General features: G+C 39.2%; 1 protein-coding gene across 6 annotated transcripts in view; it reads left to right on the top strand.

Moving 5' to 3' along the window:
* Positions 1 to 23,041, top strand: part of LOC149267472 (hyperosmolality-gated Ca2+ permeable channel 1.5-like) — a 292,293-nt gene that overhangs the window by 121,959 nt on the left and 147,293 nt on the right. For all 6 annotated transcript variants that reach the window (XM_089433173.1, XM_089433142.1, XM_089433149.1 and 3 more), the window contains one exon: positions 13,262 to 13,397. In XM_089433173.1, coding sequence (XP_089289299.1) covers positions 13,262 to 13,397 — 136 coding nt within the window. The remainder of the gene's footprint in view (positions 1 to 13,261; positions 13,398 to 23,041) is intronic.

Here is a 23,041-nt window from a genome sequence, read left to right as displayed (position 1 = left end):
GAAGTCGAATATGGTAGACACCATCTGATTATGATTACTGGCCAATGATGTAAGCCATTAATAGGTGCGAGAGAAACCACTGATGATATTAATGGATCTCAAGGTACTCAAGTACAATCCATATGGTGTGAATAAATGAGTTGATGTCGAACACCACACAAAATCTTTCGGTTGAAGGCCAATGATGTAAACCTGTTGTTGAGAGCGAGGAAACTTTCCATTGATGTATGCAAGCACCAAGGTACCAAATGTGTGTTTCTAGTTAACTTCTTGGATGATGTGCTGATGTCGACAAGAAGCAACCCATTGCAGGAGGGCCTTGATGTATCCCCCATCAATGACACGAAACATGTATCATGATTGAGATAGAATGATCAGAATGATGCTAACATGGAACTGGATCAGGAAAGGCAGACATGAAATGAAGGCTTAAGAGTATTGTAGCAGAGATCAACTAAATGACTTCTCTTGAACACACTGGCAACACTGAATGGAGTTGGCAGCATTGACCCAAAACCGAAATGGAGGTTTTGAAAACGGTATGATAACCAGAAGACAAGCAGATTACCCAATCTAACAACCACAGAGATGAAGTGGAAGAGTGTCGTGTTCAAGAGCGACTCGCTGCCATTAGCAAAATGGAATCTCCTGTTTTCTCAATTTCCCCAACCATATTGGTCAGTACCTCTCTTTTTTTTTTTAACAAGCTTGAGGAGGATAACATATGCTTGATCTGTAAGTTCATCCTTCGGATGAATCCCTTCGAGTATATTTAACGAACCCTGAGAAGGAGTGGTTCGGCCTTGTCATGTTCGACAAGTCCATCACTGTTTGATGTTAGTGAAGGTTAAACTTGACATCTTTTTCATTATTAGAGAGTTTGAAAAAGAGGCGAAAAAGAAAAATCCAAATGTCCCCTTTCATAGGTAGTCCCTTAGGTTCGAAAAGGTAGAAAACAATACCCAAGAGAACCTCTTAGCCATGTTTGACTAAGGTATTCCTTTTTTGTAGCTAGTCTATCTCACTTCGGAAAAGGGTTAAAGTTATACCGAGTAGATGTCTTTTCATTTACTTCTACGAGTTTGAAAAGACAAGTGCTCGATTATCTTTTCATATTTTGAGAGTCTGAAAAGAGCTGAAAGAGGACTCCACCTGGAGGAACGAGTGGTATAAAGGGTAGCAATTGATTCCGGTCATGATGGAACTGCTCAAAACTCGTAGAGGTCAAGGGGATGGCTAATAAGACCACTCATCGCAGCTGTTCCTCAAGAAAGGCCAAGGAGATGGCGACGATGGAATGAGAAATTCAAGGCTCATATGGAAAAAATAGGTTCATAAAAATGGCAATCATGAGGGATAAAATGGGAATGGTTTCATTTTTACAGAAGCTTGAAACATGGGAAACTATGCTTGAAAGTGGTTTCATTTTTTCACAAGCTTGAAACAAAAAAACATTATGCTTGAAATAAGTTTGCATGCCCCCAACATAATGACTCAATTCGAGGTACATGCCCCCAAGCTTCATTTCATGCACCTAAGTAGACTACTAGGTACTAACAGGTGGATGGAATGAAGGTTCATTTACAAGATCAAGTGAAAGACTCAACTGGGAATTTACGAGATCTAATCAAAGACTCTAATTGAAAGGGGATTTGTTTCATTTTTTAATGAGCTTGACACAGGAAAAGAACTATGCTCATAGGAACCTATTTCATTTTTTAACGAGGTTGACATAGTAAAAGAACTATCCTCATAAGAGCTTGTTTCATTTTTAATGAGCTTGACACAAGAAAAAGAACTCTGCTCTGAGGACCTTGTTTCATTTTTTAACGAGCTTGACACAAGAAAAGGAACTCTGCTCCAAGGACCTTGTTTCATTTTTTAATGAGCTTGACACAAGAAAAGGAACTCTGCTCCGGGGCCTTGTTTCATTGTCTAAGAGCTTGACACAAGAAAAGGAACTCTGCTCCAACAAACTGATCATGGCTTGCAGAAGGCCATGGATTCCAAGAGGTTCTCATCAGATGGGAGAACAATGCTTTAGAAGGGATACATATCAAGGGATCTAATGGAAGGATCAGGCTTCAATGCCCCCAGTATATGATGCATTACATCACCGACTAGATCATCAGTAGACGTGGACATGGAACATGTTGCCACATAATTAGCTTGTGGCGAGGGAGATACTGCTTGCATATAAGGACCATTTAGGGAAGCTGGTTGATTGTGAGCCAAATTAGGGCCAATGAATGAAAACTAGTCAATGGTCACGATTCTTCCTTCATGTGGGAAACACATCACACGAAATAGTGAAGAGACAAAAGTTCCCATGACATAAACATGGTCATGCCGAAGGAGTAAATTCAAATCCAAAGGGCCTTGGACTACCATCACATCGATATAGACAGTCTTCCTCCCAAAGTACTAAGCAACTTAGGAAGGATACTTAATGGTTGACTGGTTCCTTTGTTAAAAGCCAACAAATTCTAGGTAACAGGCACAAGCTGCGGAGAACTTAAAGCTTGCCAAGCAGTTGAGGACATAATACTAACATATGTTCCTTCATCTATGATTGTGCTAGGTACGACCACATTATAAGCTTGTACTATGATCTGGAAGGGCACATAAGGAGGAAGATGATATCTTGTCAGTCGACTCCAATCAAAGGAAGTGACCATACTACTTGGAGGGGGTGTCATGGGAACAGGAGAATTGCCCCCGCGTGCTGTGGCAATGGGAGGATTTCCTCCCTATGCCATTGGAACGGGAGGATTGCCCCCTAGTTCATTGGAATCTAAAGAAACAAGAAGAACTTGAGCAGTATGAAGTTCACTCTCTATGGGAAAGGTACAATCAATTGAAGGTGGAATCGATTCAACCATTTTCTCAACCAATGGTTGGTTGGGAACAAACTCATGGGATTCACATTCAGAGAGAGTAGGATTGACTGGAGATGGATTTTGATTAATCACTTCATCAACTAGTGGAGGATTGGGAGAAAGCTTTTGGTAACCAGCTGGAAGTCGTGGCTGAGAAGCTGTAAGGTTTTACAACACTTTTGAGGCTTCATCTATATAAAGACAAAGGTGAATAGGATGATTCCCTTTTTCCCATGGACCTTACTATCACTAGTAGAGGGTTTGTCACTAGCATGATCTCCAGAAGTTGATGATGAAGGTCGATGTGAGCCTGTGGACCACACTTCTAAGACCTTGGGAATACCATGACAATCTTTAAGAAGGTGGTCACCCTAACATAACATGCAAGGGGACTTAACTTTGCGAGGCTAATTGGAAGGTTTCTCCATACTAGTTGCATCCGTAGCAATGGATGCTTGGTTGCCCCCTTGCTTATTTTGCTTCTTCTTCGTCCTTCTCTTCTTCTTCTTAGCTTCCTGGTTACTAGAATCAAGACTTTCACCAGACGAAGAGGAAGAAAGGGATAAAGAAACAATAGGTGAAGAAGGCAAAGGGTCAACTTTAGGATCAACATGAGGCTGATGTTTTTCAGGTAGAGGAGAACTCGATTGAGAAGCAGTTTGGACATTCGGAACCATAGGGGTCGAAAACAACCAAACTAGCAAACTAATGGTAAATTCCGGAAGAGACAATGTTGCCATATAAGGAGCGCCAATGTTTCCAAACGAAGGAAAAGGACCAGGATTCTCGTCAGAGGGGTTCGTTGGATGTGTAGACTTTGGAACTGTTGCCATTAGTCTCAACCTAAGATCCACTAAGGAGTTGTTCCATGGGGAGGATGTTGTTTCGCGATCAATTAATTGATTTCAGAAATTAAGGACACAAACAAAATGAAGGGGTAATAGGACATAAAGGTTTACCAAGCAAACATGAACTGCAATATACACCTTAGCGAACCAAGGACATAATGTACGTGCAGGCAATCTCCCCGAATGCTGTGTTCGGTGTATCATGGTATACAAGGCGGTCGACTCGGTTACCTGTGGATGGATAACAATCTATAGGGGACTACCAAAATATATTCGACAGTATGTGGGAGTGCAGTCCGTAGTAGTGCTGTCTAATGCGTAACCATTCGATGAGAGCATTTCCATATACTTTTCATGCGTGGAGCATCGTCCAACACCCCTGAATGTATGTGGAGAATGATCCTATACGCTTATGTATGTGGAACGAGATATCACCCCCAGAATGCAATGCTGGCAAACAACGACAACTCCTACCTTGAAAGATGCCGGAACACATCTCTAGCCTAGACCTTTATGTGTGTCGTTAAGTTTCAAATGCTCCTTAGGTTGATTCAATAAATTTCACTGTTTTTATTATTATTATGGTTTAGTTTTAGGGCTCACCATGAATATCACGTGAATATACTAAAATGCAAATCTAGCATGAGAAAATATAAATCCTTTCTCTTTCAATGAAAATCTAGCTAAGGGAAGAAACAATCAAGATGCAACACACAATATGTAGCAAACAAGATGCAAGATGCAATTTCCTTTCCAATGCAACTGTTCCTATGCTAATGCACATGCAAAACCCTAAATGCCGATGCAATTTTTTTCTTTTCACCGCGCTTAATTTTCGAATTGAAGAAAACTAAGACGAAAAATGTTCAATTACACTATTCAAAATAAAGACTAGAACAACAATTCATCCAAGCGACCAACAATCAAACGAAATCAGTTTGCAAGCGACCAAATGATAAGAACAAAGAAAAATCAAAACTAATTCTTACCAAAGGCAAACAACCTATGTTGCATGGGTTCGCGAACCCGGGGGTGGGGTTCTCGAACCTGTCCCTGGTTCTCGTCCCCAAGTACCGGATTTAGGTACGGGTTATTCTGAGAATTCTTCTATGAAGAATCGAGTTTTCCATTAAAAAAATTTGGGTTCTTCTGCCTTGAGGGGTACAAAGAACCTTGATGATGGGTACCTGGAACCCTGAAATCAGGTTCTTGGGGGTTCATTTTAGTTTTTATTTTTAAATTTTTAATTAATTTAATGGGCTTCCCCTAATATTCTAGGTAGCTAGTTGTTCATCTTGTGAGAGGAATTGGAGTATTTATGTCTTTATCCATTCAGAAAAGAGAAATAAGTTGGGCTCAAAGAAGGCAGAGAACTTAGTGTACAATCATAGCACACTTCGCCTCATATCTTGAAAAGACCCTGGGTACAAGGAGGGTCCTTTCAAGAGATGGGACCAATACACAAATGATTTTATGTGTGTGGACGAGGAGATACAACCAGATGGCCTTATTGAGCTACCTCCAGTTGCTATGGATGAGTAGGAGCCTCAAGATGAGAGTGATTCCTACCCGGAGAGCATGCTAACTGAACATCTAAGTGGTGCTGATGACATGGCTTGAGGAAGCTATTTTTAGTATTTTAAAATTTCCTAGTTCTTGTTTGGAGATGCCTTAAGGAAATTTTGAATGCAGTATGACAATGGACATATATCATGATTCTTATTAATATGTAAACTCCAATTTGCACTTGATATCAAACTAGAAATTTTGAAATTTCATTGTGAATGTTGAATGTTTAATGATGTGCATGTTTAAATATTTAAAGTTTAAATCATAAATATTTTAGTTTTCTTGTTCAAAGTTGAAAAATATACAAATTCATATATATTATAATTATAAAATATAATATTTATATATTTTATAAATAAATTATAATTTACCCCCGATGAACCCACGCACCCTGTTTCAAAGAATGACGCCCCAATCCCCGAACCCACGTTTTCTAGCAACATAGCAAACAACACAAATGCAAACCAAACAGAGGCTTATGAGAGACCACAAGGCACTGAAGACTCAGTGAAGTTCAACTGGGAGTAGGTAGACCAAAGAGAGGCTCAAGAACCAAGGCAAAATTCATGCAAAAATAGAGGCCAACGTTGGTGCAGAAGAGGCACCAATGCGTTTCAACACTGGTGCAGAGTGGGCCAGGGTGAGGTGCAACGCTCTGTCAAAGGCACAAGGGTTGTGTTGGGCTTGGGAAAGATAATTTCAACACAAAATTTGCAAAAAGGCTTAATGAAATCACTTCCTCGGTCTATTCTTGATTGGATGATACAATAAAGATCTGTTAAGGAGGTAATCAAACACAATGGACAAGGATACCACCAAGGGAATGCTCCGTTCCCCAGTATGGTCGCCAATTTGTTGTACGAGATTTATGATTGTGGACAAAAGTATCTCCCCTAGTTGGTGGCTAATCTAGAACAACAGAGAGACAAGGAACACAATGCTTTTCCTTAAAGTAAATAAATGACAGAGTGAGGCCTACCTAGAATCCTTCGCACACTTCGCTCCTTCTTTAGCTTGGAAGCTCCAATTCCAGATTTGAATGCCAAAATTAGAACCTGCACAGTCAGATAACACAAGCCAAGAAACTACGAGATCTATGCAGTATCATCTAAGTACGTTATTCAATAGATCAACAAGATATTAAATAACATCACATATAGGAAAACAATGAATTCTTTGCATTAATATAAATGGAAGGAGATTGCAACCATAAGTAGCAGTTGATCTTGTAGAAGAGCTCCTCCAAGTTGTTGACTTTACTTTCCTTGTCACAATATGCACCTCCAATCACCCTAAATGCATGAGATAATAACCACTCACCACAACAACATAAGGGCATAATCACTCTCCAAAAGCCAACCCCAAAAAACTAACTAGGTGCTTGTGGAATGAGGTAAATAAATAGAGGAGTAGGGTAAGTTGGGAGTTCTTATCCACTTACCATTCTAAGGTAAGAGATCCACCTTTGATGGAGGGATAGGATCGAAGGATAAGTGGTGAAAACTCCAATGTAGGGAAGGATAGGATCCGAATGTTTTATCCAAGGTAAGTAGTTAAAACAACTTTTGGAAACTCCTAGAAGAGGAAGCTTCCGGAATCCCAATCATTGTCTCGGACTTTTCGAATCAACGCAGGTGCAAAGGGGAGCAACCTACTGGTGACCAACGCAGGCCGCAGGCCATATTGGAGCAACTTGTTGGTGAAAGCACCCAGTAGGCTTACAGGGAGTGTTGGTCGTCAAACTGGCTCAGATGATGCAGTTTAGGGCTGAAACTTTAGGGGATGAAGGGAACATGACTAGGGCTTTTTGCAAGGATGATGACAATATGTTGAAGGATGTGAATAGGTCTCGTTGAAGGCCCTATTGACCAGATGCGAAAAAATGGCCCATAACAGTCGACTTAGAGATGATCTTAGTCGTTGATGAAGATTTAATCATGGTCTTGGTGAGCCAATGGGAGATTATAAGAGGAGGTCGATGGGGTTGGAGCAAGACACACTTGACACTTGAGATTGATTTTCCTTGGCAGATCGAGCTATCCAGCAGCAACAACTGAGCAAGGAAGAGGAGTTCGAGCTAGAGGGGAAGCAGAGTCAGTGAAGGGCAAAGATAGTGATTCCAGTTCCAGAGAGTTAGTTGTAGGATGGTTGAGTTTTCCTTAGTGAGGTTGCACAGGCACTGTGCAAGAAACTTCAGAGGAGGAGTTCGATTCAACTGGAGGGAGGATCAATTCAGTCGTTGGATGCTGGGAGAAATTCCAGAATGTGAGGCGAGTCATTCAAAGAGGCTAAGCTGGGCTGGACGTCTTGATCAAAGCAGTTTCCAGGTAGTGCGAGTTTGGCTTGCGTAGAGGTTGACGCGGGGGTAGTTCGAGTGGCCTGTTTGTGCCAATTTTGGAATTGGATCAGTGTCGGGTGAGACAAAAGTTGTCTTACTAATTTTTGGCCAGATTATCTTGTAGAGGATTGCCAATTTTGGGCATGTAGATCGTACTCAAAATTTCACTATTGCATATAATAATAAAACCCTCATTTGCTACCATGGTTTTTCCGCATTGGGATTTTCCAGGGACATTTGTCTAAAAATATCCGTGTCAAATTTTTATGTGTGCTAGCATTTTCTCAGTTTCCAACATTTTATTTTCTGCAACTTTTTTATTTGTGAAGAATTGCTGTGTGATTTATTCGTTGTTTTCCATAGAAAATAAACTACATAATTAATCAGTTAGAAGAATAAATTTCCAGTTGCTGCAATTCAAAGAAAATTTCACAATTGACTACTCACTCCTCCTTGAACCTTTTCCCTTGCTCTTTATTGTCTTATTGACAAGAGCCACATCCTTGTCATCTATCTGCTTGTTGGGCTTGGCCTTTGACTACATGCTCATCTTCTCTTGAATGTAATCCTTTTATGGCCTCTCAAATGATGGCTTGTTCTCTTGAGCATAGACTCCTTTGAAGAATGGATCCTATGTCTTTGGGAAGTCATTCAATGCCACATTTACTAACTCTACATCGTCCACCTTTTACCCCACCTTTGCAAGTTGATCACAGATCTGAGTGATCTTCATTAGGTAACTTGTCACTGTGTTAGATTTGGTCATCTATGTACGTTGGAGCTTGTTCCTCAACACCATTTTCCTATTAACAATCTTACTTTGGTATAAACCCACTAGAGCATCGAAAATCTCTTTGGTTGACTTCTTCTCGGACAAGTGATGGATCCTAAGAAACCGGATTCGTTCATACCCCCTGGCGAATCCCGAATCGGTCGAATCCGACACGATTCTGGTCGGATTCGTGTCCAAATTGAAGGGCACGTCGTGTCATTTTCTGACACGTCGTGTCACTAACGTGCCGCAATTTTCCCAAATCGTGTCACGATTTTTGTGCGTGTCCTGTCTTTCTGATTCGTTTTGCTAGGTTTTAAACGGCTTGGTTGACGGGTATGCAAAGACAGTTGGTGCGGCAAGTTGTGTTGTTGCGGCGAGACAAGGAGCGGACTCTCAGCGCTGAGCGAGGAGAATCGACCTGTAACCCATTGACAGACAAATAAAAATAATAAGCATCTGTAGTGGGATTGATTGAAGTGCGGATTGAAGTGACCATGGTCCAGGCGGTGTCAGCAGTGCATCTAATTAGAGAGAGTACGATGATCCATGTGAAGACGAGTATGAGAAATTGAGAATGTAGGCCGTCCACACGTCGGGATACTTAAAACATGATTTTCTCTTGTTGAAATTCGGTGAAAGCACCACCTGCACGTACAGGATCCCTAGCCCGATGTTCGGGAAGCTCAAAATATGTATTGGTTCAGATCTAATTTTAGTAAAACATATGTATTTGGTTCAGGTTTAATTTTAGTAAAGCATATGTATTGGTTCAACTCTAATTTTAGTAAATATAAAGAGAGTAAGGAATATGATTGTTTTTAGCAACTTTGAGGATGATTTTTAGTTTAATGAATTTTAATGCAATATTTTTTTTTTTTTTTTATAGTTATCTAGTATTTAACTTTATATCTAACATCACATTAGATATAGCATGTGACTCATTATATCATTAATTAAAATTTGTATAAGAAATATGCTAATATCTAATTTTTAATGTATATATATATATATATATTTTTAATAAAATAATATATAACGTGTCGTAACGTGTCCTGTTCCGGGGGGTCAGCGTGTCCCGAATCTGACACCACGAATCCCGAATCCTACGTGTCCCGAATCCCCGTGTCAGGTGACTTAGGATGGATCAAATAGTTCTTCACTGTATCCAAGACTACTCTTTGTGATTTTATCTCCCTCTTAGATAGAGTCGCCTTCTCCTTAACATTTGCTATCTCTGGGATCACCTTCTCAACAATCTCCCAAAGATCATTTTCCTTGAGAACCAGGGTGACCCTATCCTTCCAAGGCAAAAAATTTGAGGCTTTGTTCAACCTGTCTTCAAACCTATAGTACCCACGACAATCATCTTCACCAAATCTCAAGTGACAAAAACTGCTCACCCCAAAATTAGTCTGCTGTCACGACCTTGATTGGTATGGTCTCACTCTCAGGGCTGACCTCTGCCAATAACACTAGTTGCACTAGCTTTAACTTCACACAACTCCCTACTGTCTTGGGTTGCGACTTCCCTGTGCTCATAAGTTCTGCTGCTCAACCATCTTTCTCCTTCATGGGTTGTGCTACTGTCCCTGTGACCTATAGCCTACACTCTGCTTGCAATTTTCCATTCTGGTCAAATGACCCTTCATGCCCTGCACTTGCTCAGCAACCTCTGCCGATAGTCTAGCCCTATTCCACACAAATTATTTCTTTTGCCCAACTCGCAACAATCCTATGCGCATACTTCACTACTCGATGGTCATCTTTTCGAGCTTCGACCTCGACTTTTTTGTCTAAGTCCTATCCCTCAAACCTCTCTTGGTCTCGACAACTGCTACATCTTTTGGTTCCTTTCGCAGTTTGACCTCCTGTTGACTCCCTTACCCCTGAGTCTACCCCCTGTCGGCCAGCCACTCAACCTTGCCCCCCTCTTATATATATAGATTAAACATTAACTTTACTCAACATCAATTTTTTATTTTAATTTTTCTTTCCACCCCATGTAGCATGTGGAATTGTTTTGTACATCCCTACGCTTGCAAAATAAGCTAGGTTGCTCATACGGTCACAACTGAATGTGACCCCTATACGAACCTCGCACCTTGACATACAAATTTTGCCCAATGTAATCACTTTTTCATTAATTCTTCATCATAACCTACTTAGGCTCCCATCTTGGGATAATGGCCCAACTGATGAAAATACATATACAACATACCTTGGATCAATTTCTCTTGATGAAACCCTAGATTCATCCTTGATTTGCTTGGCTAATCTGGATCTCCTATGCTACACCAGACACACTTGAGTATCTCACTCACTTGTGAATTCTCTATGTTTGGTGTCATTGCATGGTGTGTCTTTCTTGTCTCCTTAGCCTTGATTTTATAACTTTTTATTGAGCTAAAACCCTAACCCTAATCTTCAAATTGATGGATGGCCGAGATTAGATCTTGCCTCCCTTGAGATCAATGGTTGAGATTAAAACACAGTCACTAAAGTAAATAATTTACGTTTCCTAAGTTTCTTTAGCTCAATTGCCAACATAACTAATTATGTGATTTTCCTAAGTTAGACTTTGGCTAAGTTACAATAGCAGCTTACTCATGCTTGAGCAAGTATCATAGAGAGAAATTTGGTGACTTTTGCATACATAGACACTTAGGCCTCCTCCCATTGTTACTTCAGTGGCCGTGCCCCCAACTTCAAACTATGGAAAGAGGTATCCTTTCCTAGGGGGAGTCCCTATGGCCAAATTTCAATCAAGCTAAATTGTATAGGAGTGGGAGACCAATTAGCTTATAATGATTTTTACTTATCACATGATAATATTTCTATAAGTTAAGATTGAGATAAGTGTGCAAAGTGCTAGTGTGGTTAACTAATATAACACAAATTTCCAAGATGTGGATTGAGAATAAACCTTGGACCGGTGTATAGAGTGCTGGGAAGGCTTAGTTAAATGGCATAGTGAAAAATGGATTTGTGACAAGTGCTCATTGTAGCATGTGAATTATTGGAATCATTGAAATCCCATGTTTGAAGGAAATTCTACCACTGAAAATTGCTCCTCAAATTAACATGTCATCAAAACAATCTAAACAGATTATTAAAATTAATCAGTGCTTTGTAATTTAAGATTGCTTGATGTGCTTTATGGCTTGCAACAACCATCCCTTCCAGTTCAAAAATCAACAGGAAATCACAATGCAACAAATGATCTTCGTCCATCAACACACTTAAGTCAGAAATATACCATCATCTCATTGTTCCATAAGTGAATGATTATATGTGCTATGCCAATGTGGTATTAAGGAGAAATGAGGTTGTTGTAATAAATTCCCACATGCCCAAGTTGTTTCAGTGTGCTTAAGCATGTAGAAAGGTTGATTGCATTTACGTCAGTGCTTAAACACAAATTATGCCCCTTGGAACATAAAAAAGAAAGAGATCCAATCTTTGAAGCGGATTCAATTATGATCAACATTGTTATAATTCATCATACCCATGGATCTTGTTTCTATCGTTCTTAGAATTATGACTCAAATAAAGTACCATTAGAATTGAATAGTGCACCTGATATATGTTTTAATTAGAGCTCAAATCAGTCCGTAAACTATCATATCATGAACAATCCAGATGCTTGAGATTTGAAGTTCTTTTGTAAGTACCATGAGTATTGAATAGTGCACCTGATATATGTTGTAATTAGAGCTTAAATCTGGCCATAAATTATCATATCATGAACAATCTAGATGCTTCAACTATGAACTTCTTTTGTAAATGATTAGATCGATCAACCCTCAAACATTGTAGCATATAAAGATCCACGAAACTCAGTTCATTATCCTGACTATATGAGATGTAGAACAACTTGGTTAGTTTTAGATCATATGTGTGAATAGCATAGAACTCATCCAAACCATTAGTCACATGAGATATTTGCATCAAAGAGGAAATTATATGGTATCTTTTGCCATCAATTTAAGAGTGTTCTAAATAAATCTGTCAAAGACCTTAGAACAGTAGTATTCCAGCAAACCTATCGTTTCCCTAAAATTCATATCCTCACCATTTGGTAGTAATTAGTTCCAATTTATATAATTTGTGTCATCCACAACACATCTGTGATTCTGTTTCTGCTTCAGAGAGTTAGGACAACCAGAAAGTTTGGGTCCATCTTTACTTGGACTGCCCATCTGGGCATCATTTTGGCTTGAATTTTTGTAAGCCTTGGACTGAAAAAAAGGCAGTGCTTACTAGTGTATTAATTTCCTGTTGTTAAGAGCACATATTTTACATCTATAATGTGTAGCGATTCTTAAAGAAACTCACTTTCTGCCCATTTCGGTTACTTTTTGCATTAGCAATTTTTGATATTATATTGTTGATGATATGTTCCCATAAATCATTTTGTTACGTTAATTTATGTAAATCTGTCATATTTTTGATTTAATTGTCTTTACAAGAGCAGTTGTCTTGTTTCATAGCTTTTATGTACAGTGACAGTGTAATGAACAAAAGAGAGCCACAAAAAATATCAGTGGAAACTGTTTTGCGACCAGGAACAGATTCTTTTTACTAGAATTGTAGTGCACGAGGCTTTGTTTTATTTATAATTTCATTTGTGAGCTCTAGAGTAGTAGAAACTAAATTTACTTGACTTATAAATCAAGTCCCTGAAATATGGCATTCTTTTACACATGTGTGATTTGCTTGAATGTACTGGATAAAATTATTAATACTGCTTATATTCTTGTCTGTTTATAACATTAAATGTTGTTTCTCAGTGCTGGGTTCAGTTTAGTCCTGCTTTTGATTCTAACCTTGCCTATTTCTTTTTGCATGGCAGGTTTTGGGCTCATCTATTAATGGCGTATGTGTTTTCAGCATGGACATGTTTTGTGCTTTACGTAGAGTATGACAAAATAGCAAGCATGAGGCTGCATTTCTTGGCTTCACAACGTCGTCGTGCCGATCAATTCAGTGTAAGTTCGATTTCAAATTTACATTAGATGTTAGGCTTGTTGTTTGATTCTAAGTTGTATCAGACTTGCAATTATTTTGCTCAGATTTTTAAGATTGTAGTATTTACTTACTTCATGTAATATATTTTGAGCAACAATATCTGCACCTTTTGAGTCTTACAATAAGCATTCGGAAATTTATTGAATACTTTTCTTTTGACATGAATGCTGGTTTCATAAAGTATGCTGCTTGTTGATAGTTTATGAAGTATGTGATTGTCATTCTTGTTATAGAAAATGGGCAACATAATTTTAGAATCTAGACATTATATTTTTAGATTAAGATTAAATAATATAAATGTGGGTAAAATAAAATGAAAGCCAAGGTTTCGGAACACTAAATGTTTGCAAGGGGAAGGGAAGAGCATGAAAGGGATGATGGGCACTGAAAAAGTTATTTAGTGGGTTGAATTTGTTATCTCATATGTTATGACCCTTTTATGAGATGATTGTTGGCAAGATTAATAGGAAAATGGGAAACATTGATGCCATACACATTATGAGAGGAGTAACATAGGGTTTCCCACTCTCACCCACATTCCTTGTACTTTAATGATTTAGAAGACCTCATTTTGTTGGTTGCTCCAAACTTGTTCTCTATTGTCCTTCCGCTGTACTTTTAATGTGTGAGGAGCACTTTATGTGGAGGGAGAGAGTAGGGTAGACATACTTGGGAAACATACCACTGTCACCTCAGTACAATCTCCCCTTCACTTTAGGCTAGCTCCTTGAAGCCATGACAAGTTTGAAGTATCCTAAACAGTGAAACAAGCTTGTAAAGTACAATTCACTTTACCAACAAAACACCTCAATACAAAGTTAGATAGACCAGTGCTAATCAAGTGATAGAATGCCTAACAATATTGACTAGAAATCTAGGGATGATCACCACTTAATAATGAGGGCAGGAGCCAATTTAAGAGTACTGAAATCTGCTATATGATATGATACAACAGAAGTATATATCAACACTTTGAAATCACTCTTTAAGTTAGAGAATAAATACTTTTTACTGTACAAGAGGAGGATGTTATTGTGCAAATTAGTGACAAATGATATTCTTAGGGTTATCTCCCACATGGTATAGAATAGACAGTGATGGGGTGTACTGTTGAGGCACTCCTTGATGTGAAGGTCACTGGTTTGAAACTCCGTGGGCAAAAATCCAACCATGCAGGGTTGGTGTGGCCATGGCCAAGTGCGATCCCCAAGTGATTTTGATGGCTTAGATGCCCTTGGGTTGCAGTTTCTCAAGCCAAAGGTTAAGTGTGTAGTCATCTTAGGACTCACAACTTAGCAAGAAAAAAGAATATATTCTTAGGGCTACCTTTGTTGATTTTATAGTGCAAGCAAGACTACTATATTTTTTCAAACTGATAACTGCTTCCAATGATACAATTTGACATCTTTAGAGTATTCCAGTTATTAAGTAGTTATACATGAAAAATTTCAACCATTAAATTCTTTAAAAGAGCAATAGAGATCGCAGTAAACAATATAAGACAAGAGACACCAAAATTTAGGTCAGCAACCAAGGCAAAACCCACAAGGGGAAAACACAACGAATCTTTCCTTATGAGAGAGAACCCAGTTCATCAAAATGTACACCAAAATATTCCAAACAAGATCTCAATCTTCTGACCTTAATAAGTGCCAAGTCAAAGCAGTCAAATGAGAGAGAAATAGTCTCGGTGAAATCACAAAAGTTGACTGCAAGTCAAATCTTGGTCAACAAGCCCAAAAAAGAGCAAAGTCTCGGTCAAAGACAGTCAATGAACCATGAAGAATCTCGGCCACCAAAAACAGACAAGAGCTCGGTTAAGCAGAGAAACAAACCAAAGTCAACGCATGTCAAATATGTTGAAAGTTAGGGAAGCTATGGGACGAATTTCCCATAGGAACCCAAATGCACCAAAGAGAATTCAATTGGAAGAAGAAATATTATTATTTAATCTGGCACAAAATTTGGGCAAAGCAACCATTAAGGAAAAATATGTTATTATGAGCTAAATTTGAATTTGTGGGTGGTTTGACATACAATATCCTAGTAAGTGCGAGTGTCTTCTTGGAGATGATTTCTGTATTTGCTCGTGAGGTTTCTGTAGCTCATCTTATATTCTATGGCATTGAAGTACAATAATTTGATTCATATTCATGTATGGCTTGCTCATGTCCCACAATGGCTTACATGGCTCGCATTAACCTTTTTGTGGTTCGTATTAATGACAACCCGTATTCATTTCTGTATGGTTCGCTTACTTTGTGGCTAGTTCACATTCCTCTTTTATCGATCGTATTTATTCCTATGACTCATATCTATATATCTCTAGACTGCATCAAAGCAAGATCACACAGTCTCTCTAGTCACAATGATTATTATACTCATTAGCTCAACTCGCTATGGTTATTATACTGAACGACATCGCTTGTATATCTATGTGGTGCGTATAACAGTGGTACCACATCTCTAACATTCCTGTAGCTTGCAATGGCTCGTTCTATGATCCATAGGCTTGCATATATATTCTATATGTGTCGTTGCTTCTATACTCTTTGTGTGGCATCATATTTATAATGAGTGGCATTGTTTCACTCTCCAACACTGGCTTGCTTTCTTTGTGGCATTGCACTATATATATTGTTATCTCTTCTATGGTTGCTCTCCAACAATGACATCGTATTGCTCTCCAAAAATGGCATCGTTATCTCTTCTACATGGCATCACTCTCCATGGCTTGCTATATTTTCCATGGTTTGTATTAACCCTCTGTGTCTCGCATTTGCTTTATGACTCACATACCTATATGGATTGCACTTGCTTTGTAGCCTGCATATTTCCATGGCTCATGTTTGCCATGTATGGACAATGATATAATGTAGCAACTATCAACAGTAATGAACAGTGTTGATAATATCGGTATCGGGAAAATATCGGCGAGGGTCCAGAAAATATCTTATCGGCAATATCGGCGAAAATATCGGCAAAATATCGGCAAGCATAAAAAATGCATAATATATTCATTTTTTTTCTTCAGATTTTTAAACATATAAAGCAATAACAACATGAAATAAACACATTGGCACATAAATATGAAGAAAACACTGATATATATGATGTCAAATAGAAATGATACATCAAAGGCAATACCAAATCCTGCTGATCCCTGATAATTGTCCATTTAAGGACTCAAATGTGGAGAACCAATACAAAATAACATCACATATATAAAAGTATCTCATAATCATGAGTTATATGTAGCACAACAAATAAAACTAGCAGCTATCTATTTGAAATCACTGCCCTCTCCCCCTTTTACGGGAAAACATGATGGGCTGTTTGCCAGGCCTGCCCCTAGTAGTAGGAGGGCCTTGACCCTGCCTCTGCACCTAATGTCAAATAATGAGTGCTAGGTATGGGGCTATGCTCTCCTATATCTATAGCAGATGGTGTTGATGCTGATGCTCCCGCAGTGTCCTCCTCCTCCTCCTCCTCCTCCTCCTCTGAGTGTTGTTGCTCCTCTGACTTCGAGTCCTCCTCTTGCTGCTCCTGCGATATGTTAGTGTTATATGGCTATGATAGTGATAATGACAAAGGACAAGGTCTGGAACAAAAGTCAACAGTAATAACAAGTAATTGGTGTTGAGAAATATATAGGGCAATGATTAGAGTGATTTCTCTTTTCTTGATAATTGCTTGTGATATATTTTTACTTTTTCTTACTTATTAGCTTCTTTACTTATTATTATGTTTGTATATCATCAAACAACTACCAAAACAAGAAGTACAAGAACACAAAATGTAGGCTGCAAGTGAGGGCCAAAACCTCTTCACTTGAGAGGAAAACTCGCAAATCTCTTCTCTTATAAATTCTTCAATTGATGAATTGTAAGACCTCTAGACCTAGACTAATACCCTCCAAGACCAATTCCAACCCTTCCGAATGATGTGCTTCCTTTGTCCAAGTCAAACCTAGTCAAATCTCTTCCAGCAGCACAACTTCGACCCCCAACTTCAGAATTTCGGCCTCTACTGTAGGTTTGAAATTTTCGACTGTCCCAGCGATCACTACTGCCACACGTGTGAGCTTATTCTAGCCTCCCAAGACTTCTTCAGACCTTTGCTTGGATTTCTACTTTTGGTGCTTGAGGATGGCCTAATGTGACCTTCCCCGAACTTCTTTCTCTTCCTTCTTCAAGATCGAACCCGTAGAAGGAAAACCCTAGAACAACAACAAAAACCCTAGCCTTCCTTTGCACATGTGAGTGAGAAATAGCCCAGAAACAAGTCTTCTTTGTCCTCTTACTTCTTCACTACCTTCTTCGTCTTCCTCCTTCGCTTGAATGAGTGAGTGATGAATGTCTTCCAAGGAGGTCGAGTTCCCTCCTTTATATAGGCTTCTTAAGGTAGACATGGCTCGTCAGAGGCCGACTTGGTCTTGAAGGTTATTTTTACACTTTTAATGACAAAAATAGTTTTATTTACGAGTTATAATGTGCCCGATGGTGTTTTCAACTTATGACAACGACTCTTTTGACTTCTTGACCTAGGACTAATCCTAGAAGCACTCAATGGGTGCTTGACCTCTAAAATAAAAGACTTTGAGCATGAAACCCATGCTCTAAAAATAATAATAAGTTTTCTTTCATTTTGCAATATACAAGAATCAAATTTCATATTTATGAATACCGAACCTAGTTACACATTCTTCAACACTCCCTCTTAACTAGGGAGGTATTCATAAAAGCCCTGTTTTAAGAAACAACCGTTTCGAAACCGAAACGGCCGGCTTGATCCGTTTCAGAAGCTTGGAGAGTGACCCGGCCTAGGAAACGGTCCGGTTGGCTGAGTCACCCATGACTCGGCCAACTCGGCCGTTTCCGATATGACTCGGCTGAGTCACAAAGGAACGGCCCAGGCGCGTAAACAACAAACAAATAAACATTTTTTAATGTATTTTTTAACTGTTTTATGTTTGGTTTGGACCCCAAACAGCTATTTGAATATGCTAAATGATTTTTGGGGTCCATTTCCCCCTCCCAAACCCTATTTAACACACCCAAGTGCTCTCATTCACTCACAACAGTCTTATGCATTTGAGTGAGAGTCTTCTTTGAGAGTTAGTGAGCAGTTCTTGAGCTTGTTTTGGAGCAGCAGTGAGGAGTCTTGGAGGAGCATTGTAGCTGGAGACTGGAGTGAGGAGCTTCTTGGGCAGCCATTTGGAGCAGCATTGAGGAGCTGATTCTTGGAGCAAGCTTGAGGAGGCAGTTTGTGCCTGGAGGTATTTTTTTCCACCTCTATAAATCTGTTTTTGCTTAGTAAATTTTAGGTGCATATCTAGAAAGCTTAGAGAGTGTTTTTTGTCAAATAAATGAACATTGAATCAATGTTTTTTTTTGTCATTTTCAGATTGTTTTCTTTCATTTCCTAGTCAAAAAATGGCACCTAGAGCAAGAGATCCTGCTTGGGCATATGTTGAAATGGTTGATAGTCAAATGCAATGCAAATTTTGCCATAGGAAAATTAAGGAAGGTCCTGGGGGCATTAATAGGCTGAAACAACACTTGGCAGGGATTAGAGGCCAAATTACCCCATATACCTCACCAGAAATTAGGGAGATTAGAAAGAATTTGTTGGCCAGCTTTGAGAAATTTAAAGAAGATAAGGCTAGGCAAAAAGACATACAGGCTGAAATTGGGAGGAAGAGGGAGATACAAAAAATGATGGCTACCAACCCCCACTATGATTTTGAGGGTTCTTCCTCTATCCCTCAAACTGAGGCATCCAACCCTTTCCGATATGTTCGTCCCTCTTTTGCTTCTGTTCAAGATAAGGGAAAGGGTAGAATGAATTTGAAAAAGGGTGATGTGACTATCAAAAGTTATTTCACTCCCTCCTCTCCATCAGATGCACATGGTCTTGAAGTTAGTAAAACTCAAATGCAACCCACTTTAGATGACCATTGGAAGAAAGAATTGAGGGAGACTGCTTGTGATTACATAGCTAGATGGTGGTATGATGCTGATATCCCCTTTAATGCTGCTCGTTCACCATATTATGAGCCTATGTTTGATGCCATACATGCTGCTGGAAAAGGCTTCAAAGGCCCTACTATGCATGAGCTAAGGGGGTTTCGTTTGCAGAAAGAAATTCAGTCCATTAATGAGTATTTGCAAGAGTTCAGGGACTCGTGGGCAAGAACAGAGTGTACCATCATGTCAGATGGATGGACTGCTCAAAGAAACCGTACCATCATAAACTTTCTTGTCTTCTGCCCACAGGGAACCATGTTTTTAAAATCAGTTGATGCATCTAATAAGATAAAAGATGGCCACTTGTTGTTTCAGCTATTGGATCAGGTTGTTGAGGAGGTGGGGGTGGCTAATGTTGTTCAAATCATCATAGATAATGCCTCTAACTATGTTCTTGCTGGTAAACTGTTAGAGGAAAAACACAAGACCATATTTTGGACCCCATGCGCTGCACATTGCATAGACCTCATGCTTGAGGATATTGGAAAATTAGATTGGGTCAAAAACACTATAGATCATGCCAAAAGCATAACAAAATTTATCTACAATCATACATTGGTTTTGATCCTCATGAGGAAACACACTGGGGGCAAGGATATTATTAGCCCTGCCATCACTAGATTTGCTACACATTTTTTGACATTGCAATCTATGCTTTCCCAACATAGAAACTTGCAAAAGATGTTTTCCAGTGATGAATGGAATCAAAGCAATTGGTCTAACAAACCAGAAGGCAAAGAATTGAAAAGGAAATTCCATGAAGAAACTTTTTGGAGAAAGGCAGCAGAGATTGTGAAGCTTGCTGAGCCACTAGTTAAGGTGTTGCGGTTGGTGGATGGGGAAAGGTTGGCTATGGGCTTCATTTATGAGGCTATGGATCAAGCAAAGGAGCAAATAAAGACGGTATACAAGGATAGAGTGGCAAAGTATGGGCCCATTTGGGCAATCATTTATGAAAGATGGAACAATCAACTCCATCGCCCTATACATGCAGCTGGGTATTTTTTGAACCCACGGTATCATTATAAAGCTAAGGAGTCAGGAGCTTTGAGGGGGGAGGTCAGAGATGGACTGGTTGATTGCATTGAACGCATGATCCCATTGGAGTTTGATCTGTTGGAGATACACCGACAGGCCAATATCTTCAGCAATGCAGCAGGTACCTTTGCGAAGAACCTAGCAAAGATTGCAAGAGAAGCAGATGAGCCAGGTAAACAAAAATTTCAATTTTCAAATTCTTAATAGTTTTACTTTTTTTTTTAAAGTTTGTTAAATTGTTTATAATTTGAAAGTTAGATATAATTTGTAATTTTGTTGAGCTAACTCATTACACTCCTATGTTTTTTGCAGCACAATGGTGGGAGGCCTTTGGTGGCCATTGTCCTGAATTGCAAAGGTTTGCAATTCGTATTTTGAGTCAAACTTGCAGTGCATCTGGGTGTGAGCGCAATTGGGCTGTCTTTGAGAGGATTCACACAAAGAAGAGAAACCGTTTGGATAAAAAACGGTTAAATGATCTAGTTTTTGTCCAATACAACCTCCGGCTCAGATGAAACCATTTGCTGAACAAAAGACCGGATTCAGATCCCATTGTGTTGGAAGACATTGATCCAACATCAGATTGGGTAGTGGAGAGTTGTCCATCAGAGTTTGATCCTGATGAGGATCTTGATTTAGATTTAGATTTGGAGACATCAGTTGAACTTGAACATGTTGTTCAACTTCAGCCTATTCAGTTGAATGCAGATCCCAATCCACCAGCCTCAGTCTCACAGCCAACAGGGACTCCAGTTGTAGGTGCTTCCTCTGCTCAGCCACAACAGAAGCACAGCCGCATATCTACTCTATCTCAGCTTGCATCTGCTTCAGTTGCACAGCCTGCTAGTGGTACCACTTCTACAGTTGCAGTTGGGGATGATGATGATGAGGAGGAGCCATGGGGCCCCCTGTCTGACTCTGATGATGATGATCCAGAGATTTATCGACGTGATCTTGGCTCCTCTGACAGTAGCTACTAGCCAGTGGCCCAGTAGTACTGTAGTACTAGTACTGGAGTCTGGTCACCGTCACAGTTTACTTTTGTTGTAGAGGCCATTTCTAGCCTCCTTGGTTATGTGTTTTTTGTTTTGAGTCTTCAATCATGTATGACAGTTGACTATGTATTGCCATTGGGTACCATTTTGATATAATGGATTGGTTCATGAGCCTACTTTGATCATATGTTGTCTTCCATCTATATTATAATGCTGTGTGTTTGGAAACATGAATGAAAATCTTTAAAATTATGTTTAAAATCTTTAAAATTATGTTTTTTTATAAAAAAAATAAATATTTAATGTATTTTTTACAACGACCGAGTCATTGAAATCGAGCCGACCGAGTCATTACCGTTTCGGAGTCGGAGTCTTAAAACATTGCATAAAAGGTACATTGACATTCTCAATTTGAAGAGATCTCATAAGAAGAGTCAAATTGATAACCCATCTGTTTAGCATCATATCAACTAGCATTTTCATATAGCAAGGCCTTGAGTAATAGCTCTATCTCTCCACAAGATCAAGCACAATGTTGGTGAGACTAATGATTTATAGACACCATCATCATTGTCTCTCTTAGAACATACCTCACCTGGGTTCTCTTAGGTAATGTTCCACCAAGACTATTCTTACCTTGGATAGCTTGTCCTCAAAGAATATCGGTCCTCTACGACTACTCTTATCATGGATGCCCTACCACATCCTCAAAGAGTATCGGATGCTTACCCAATCCTCCACTCTTTCTTCCCAAGTGAAGACAAGAATGATGTGCCTATCCCTCCATCTCAATCAGGGAGGATATATCAACCAAACCAAGTTTGTCTCTCAAATACACAAGCTTCTTGTTAGGAAGATATTTTGTCAAAATATCAACTGCCCGTTCATTAGTGGAGATATACAATAGTTGCAATACACCATCTTGTACTTGCTTCTGAATGTAGTGATACTTGTTGTTTCTATGTTTTGTCTTTCCATGAAACACTAGGTCTTCAAACAATCTTATACAACTGGTGCTATCACAATCTATCACTCTAGGGTCCATTGGTCCTTCACATAAGTCAGACAATAAATTCCTCATCCAAACAAATTCTCTACTTACTTCACAGGCTGCAATATATTCAGCCTCAGCACTACTAAAAGCAACTGTGTCTTACTTTCTGCTCATCCATGAGATCATGGAGGATCCCTAACTAAAGCATCCTCCTGTAGTGCTCCTTCTATCCTACTCACTGCCTCCCCAGTTGGTATCTATATATCCAATCAAGTGGGCATCATTCCTCCTATCATATTTCAGGCAGTAATGGGTTATTCCTTGTAGCAACCTCAGTATATGTTTTGCTTCTATCCAATGGTCATGCTTCGACTCCACTTGGAATTGACTGAGAACATTTACAACAAAACATATATCTGGTCACGTATTCACCAAGTACATTAGTGAGCCAATCAATTGCCTATACTTAGAAGGCTTCACAGGGCCCAATCTGAAACACCTTATTCTTTTCAAGTTTGTGATCATCGGGGTTGTCATTAGTTTGCAAT

The sequence above is a fragment of the Pinus tabuliformis genome, chromosome 6 (genome assembly GCF_031772625.1).
Source record: "Pinus tabuliformis cultivar Carrire ecotype Pingquan chromosome 6, CPIR1, whole genome shotgun sequence".
NCBI lineage: Eukaryota > Viridiplantae > Streptophyta > Pinopsida > Pinales > Pinaceae > Pinus > Pinus tabuliformis.
Note: the sequence above shows the minus strand (reverse complement) of the source record. Positions and strands in the feature narration are given on the sequence as shown.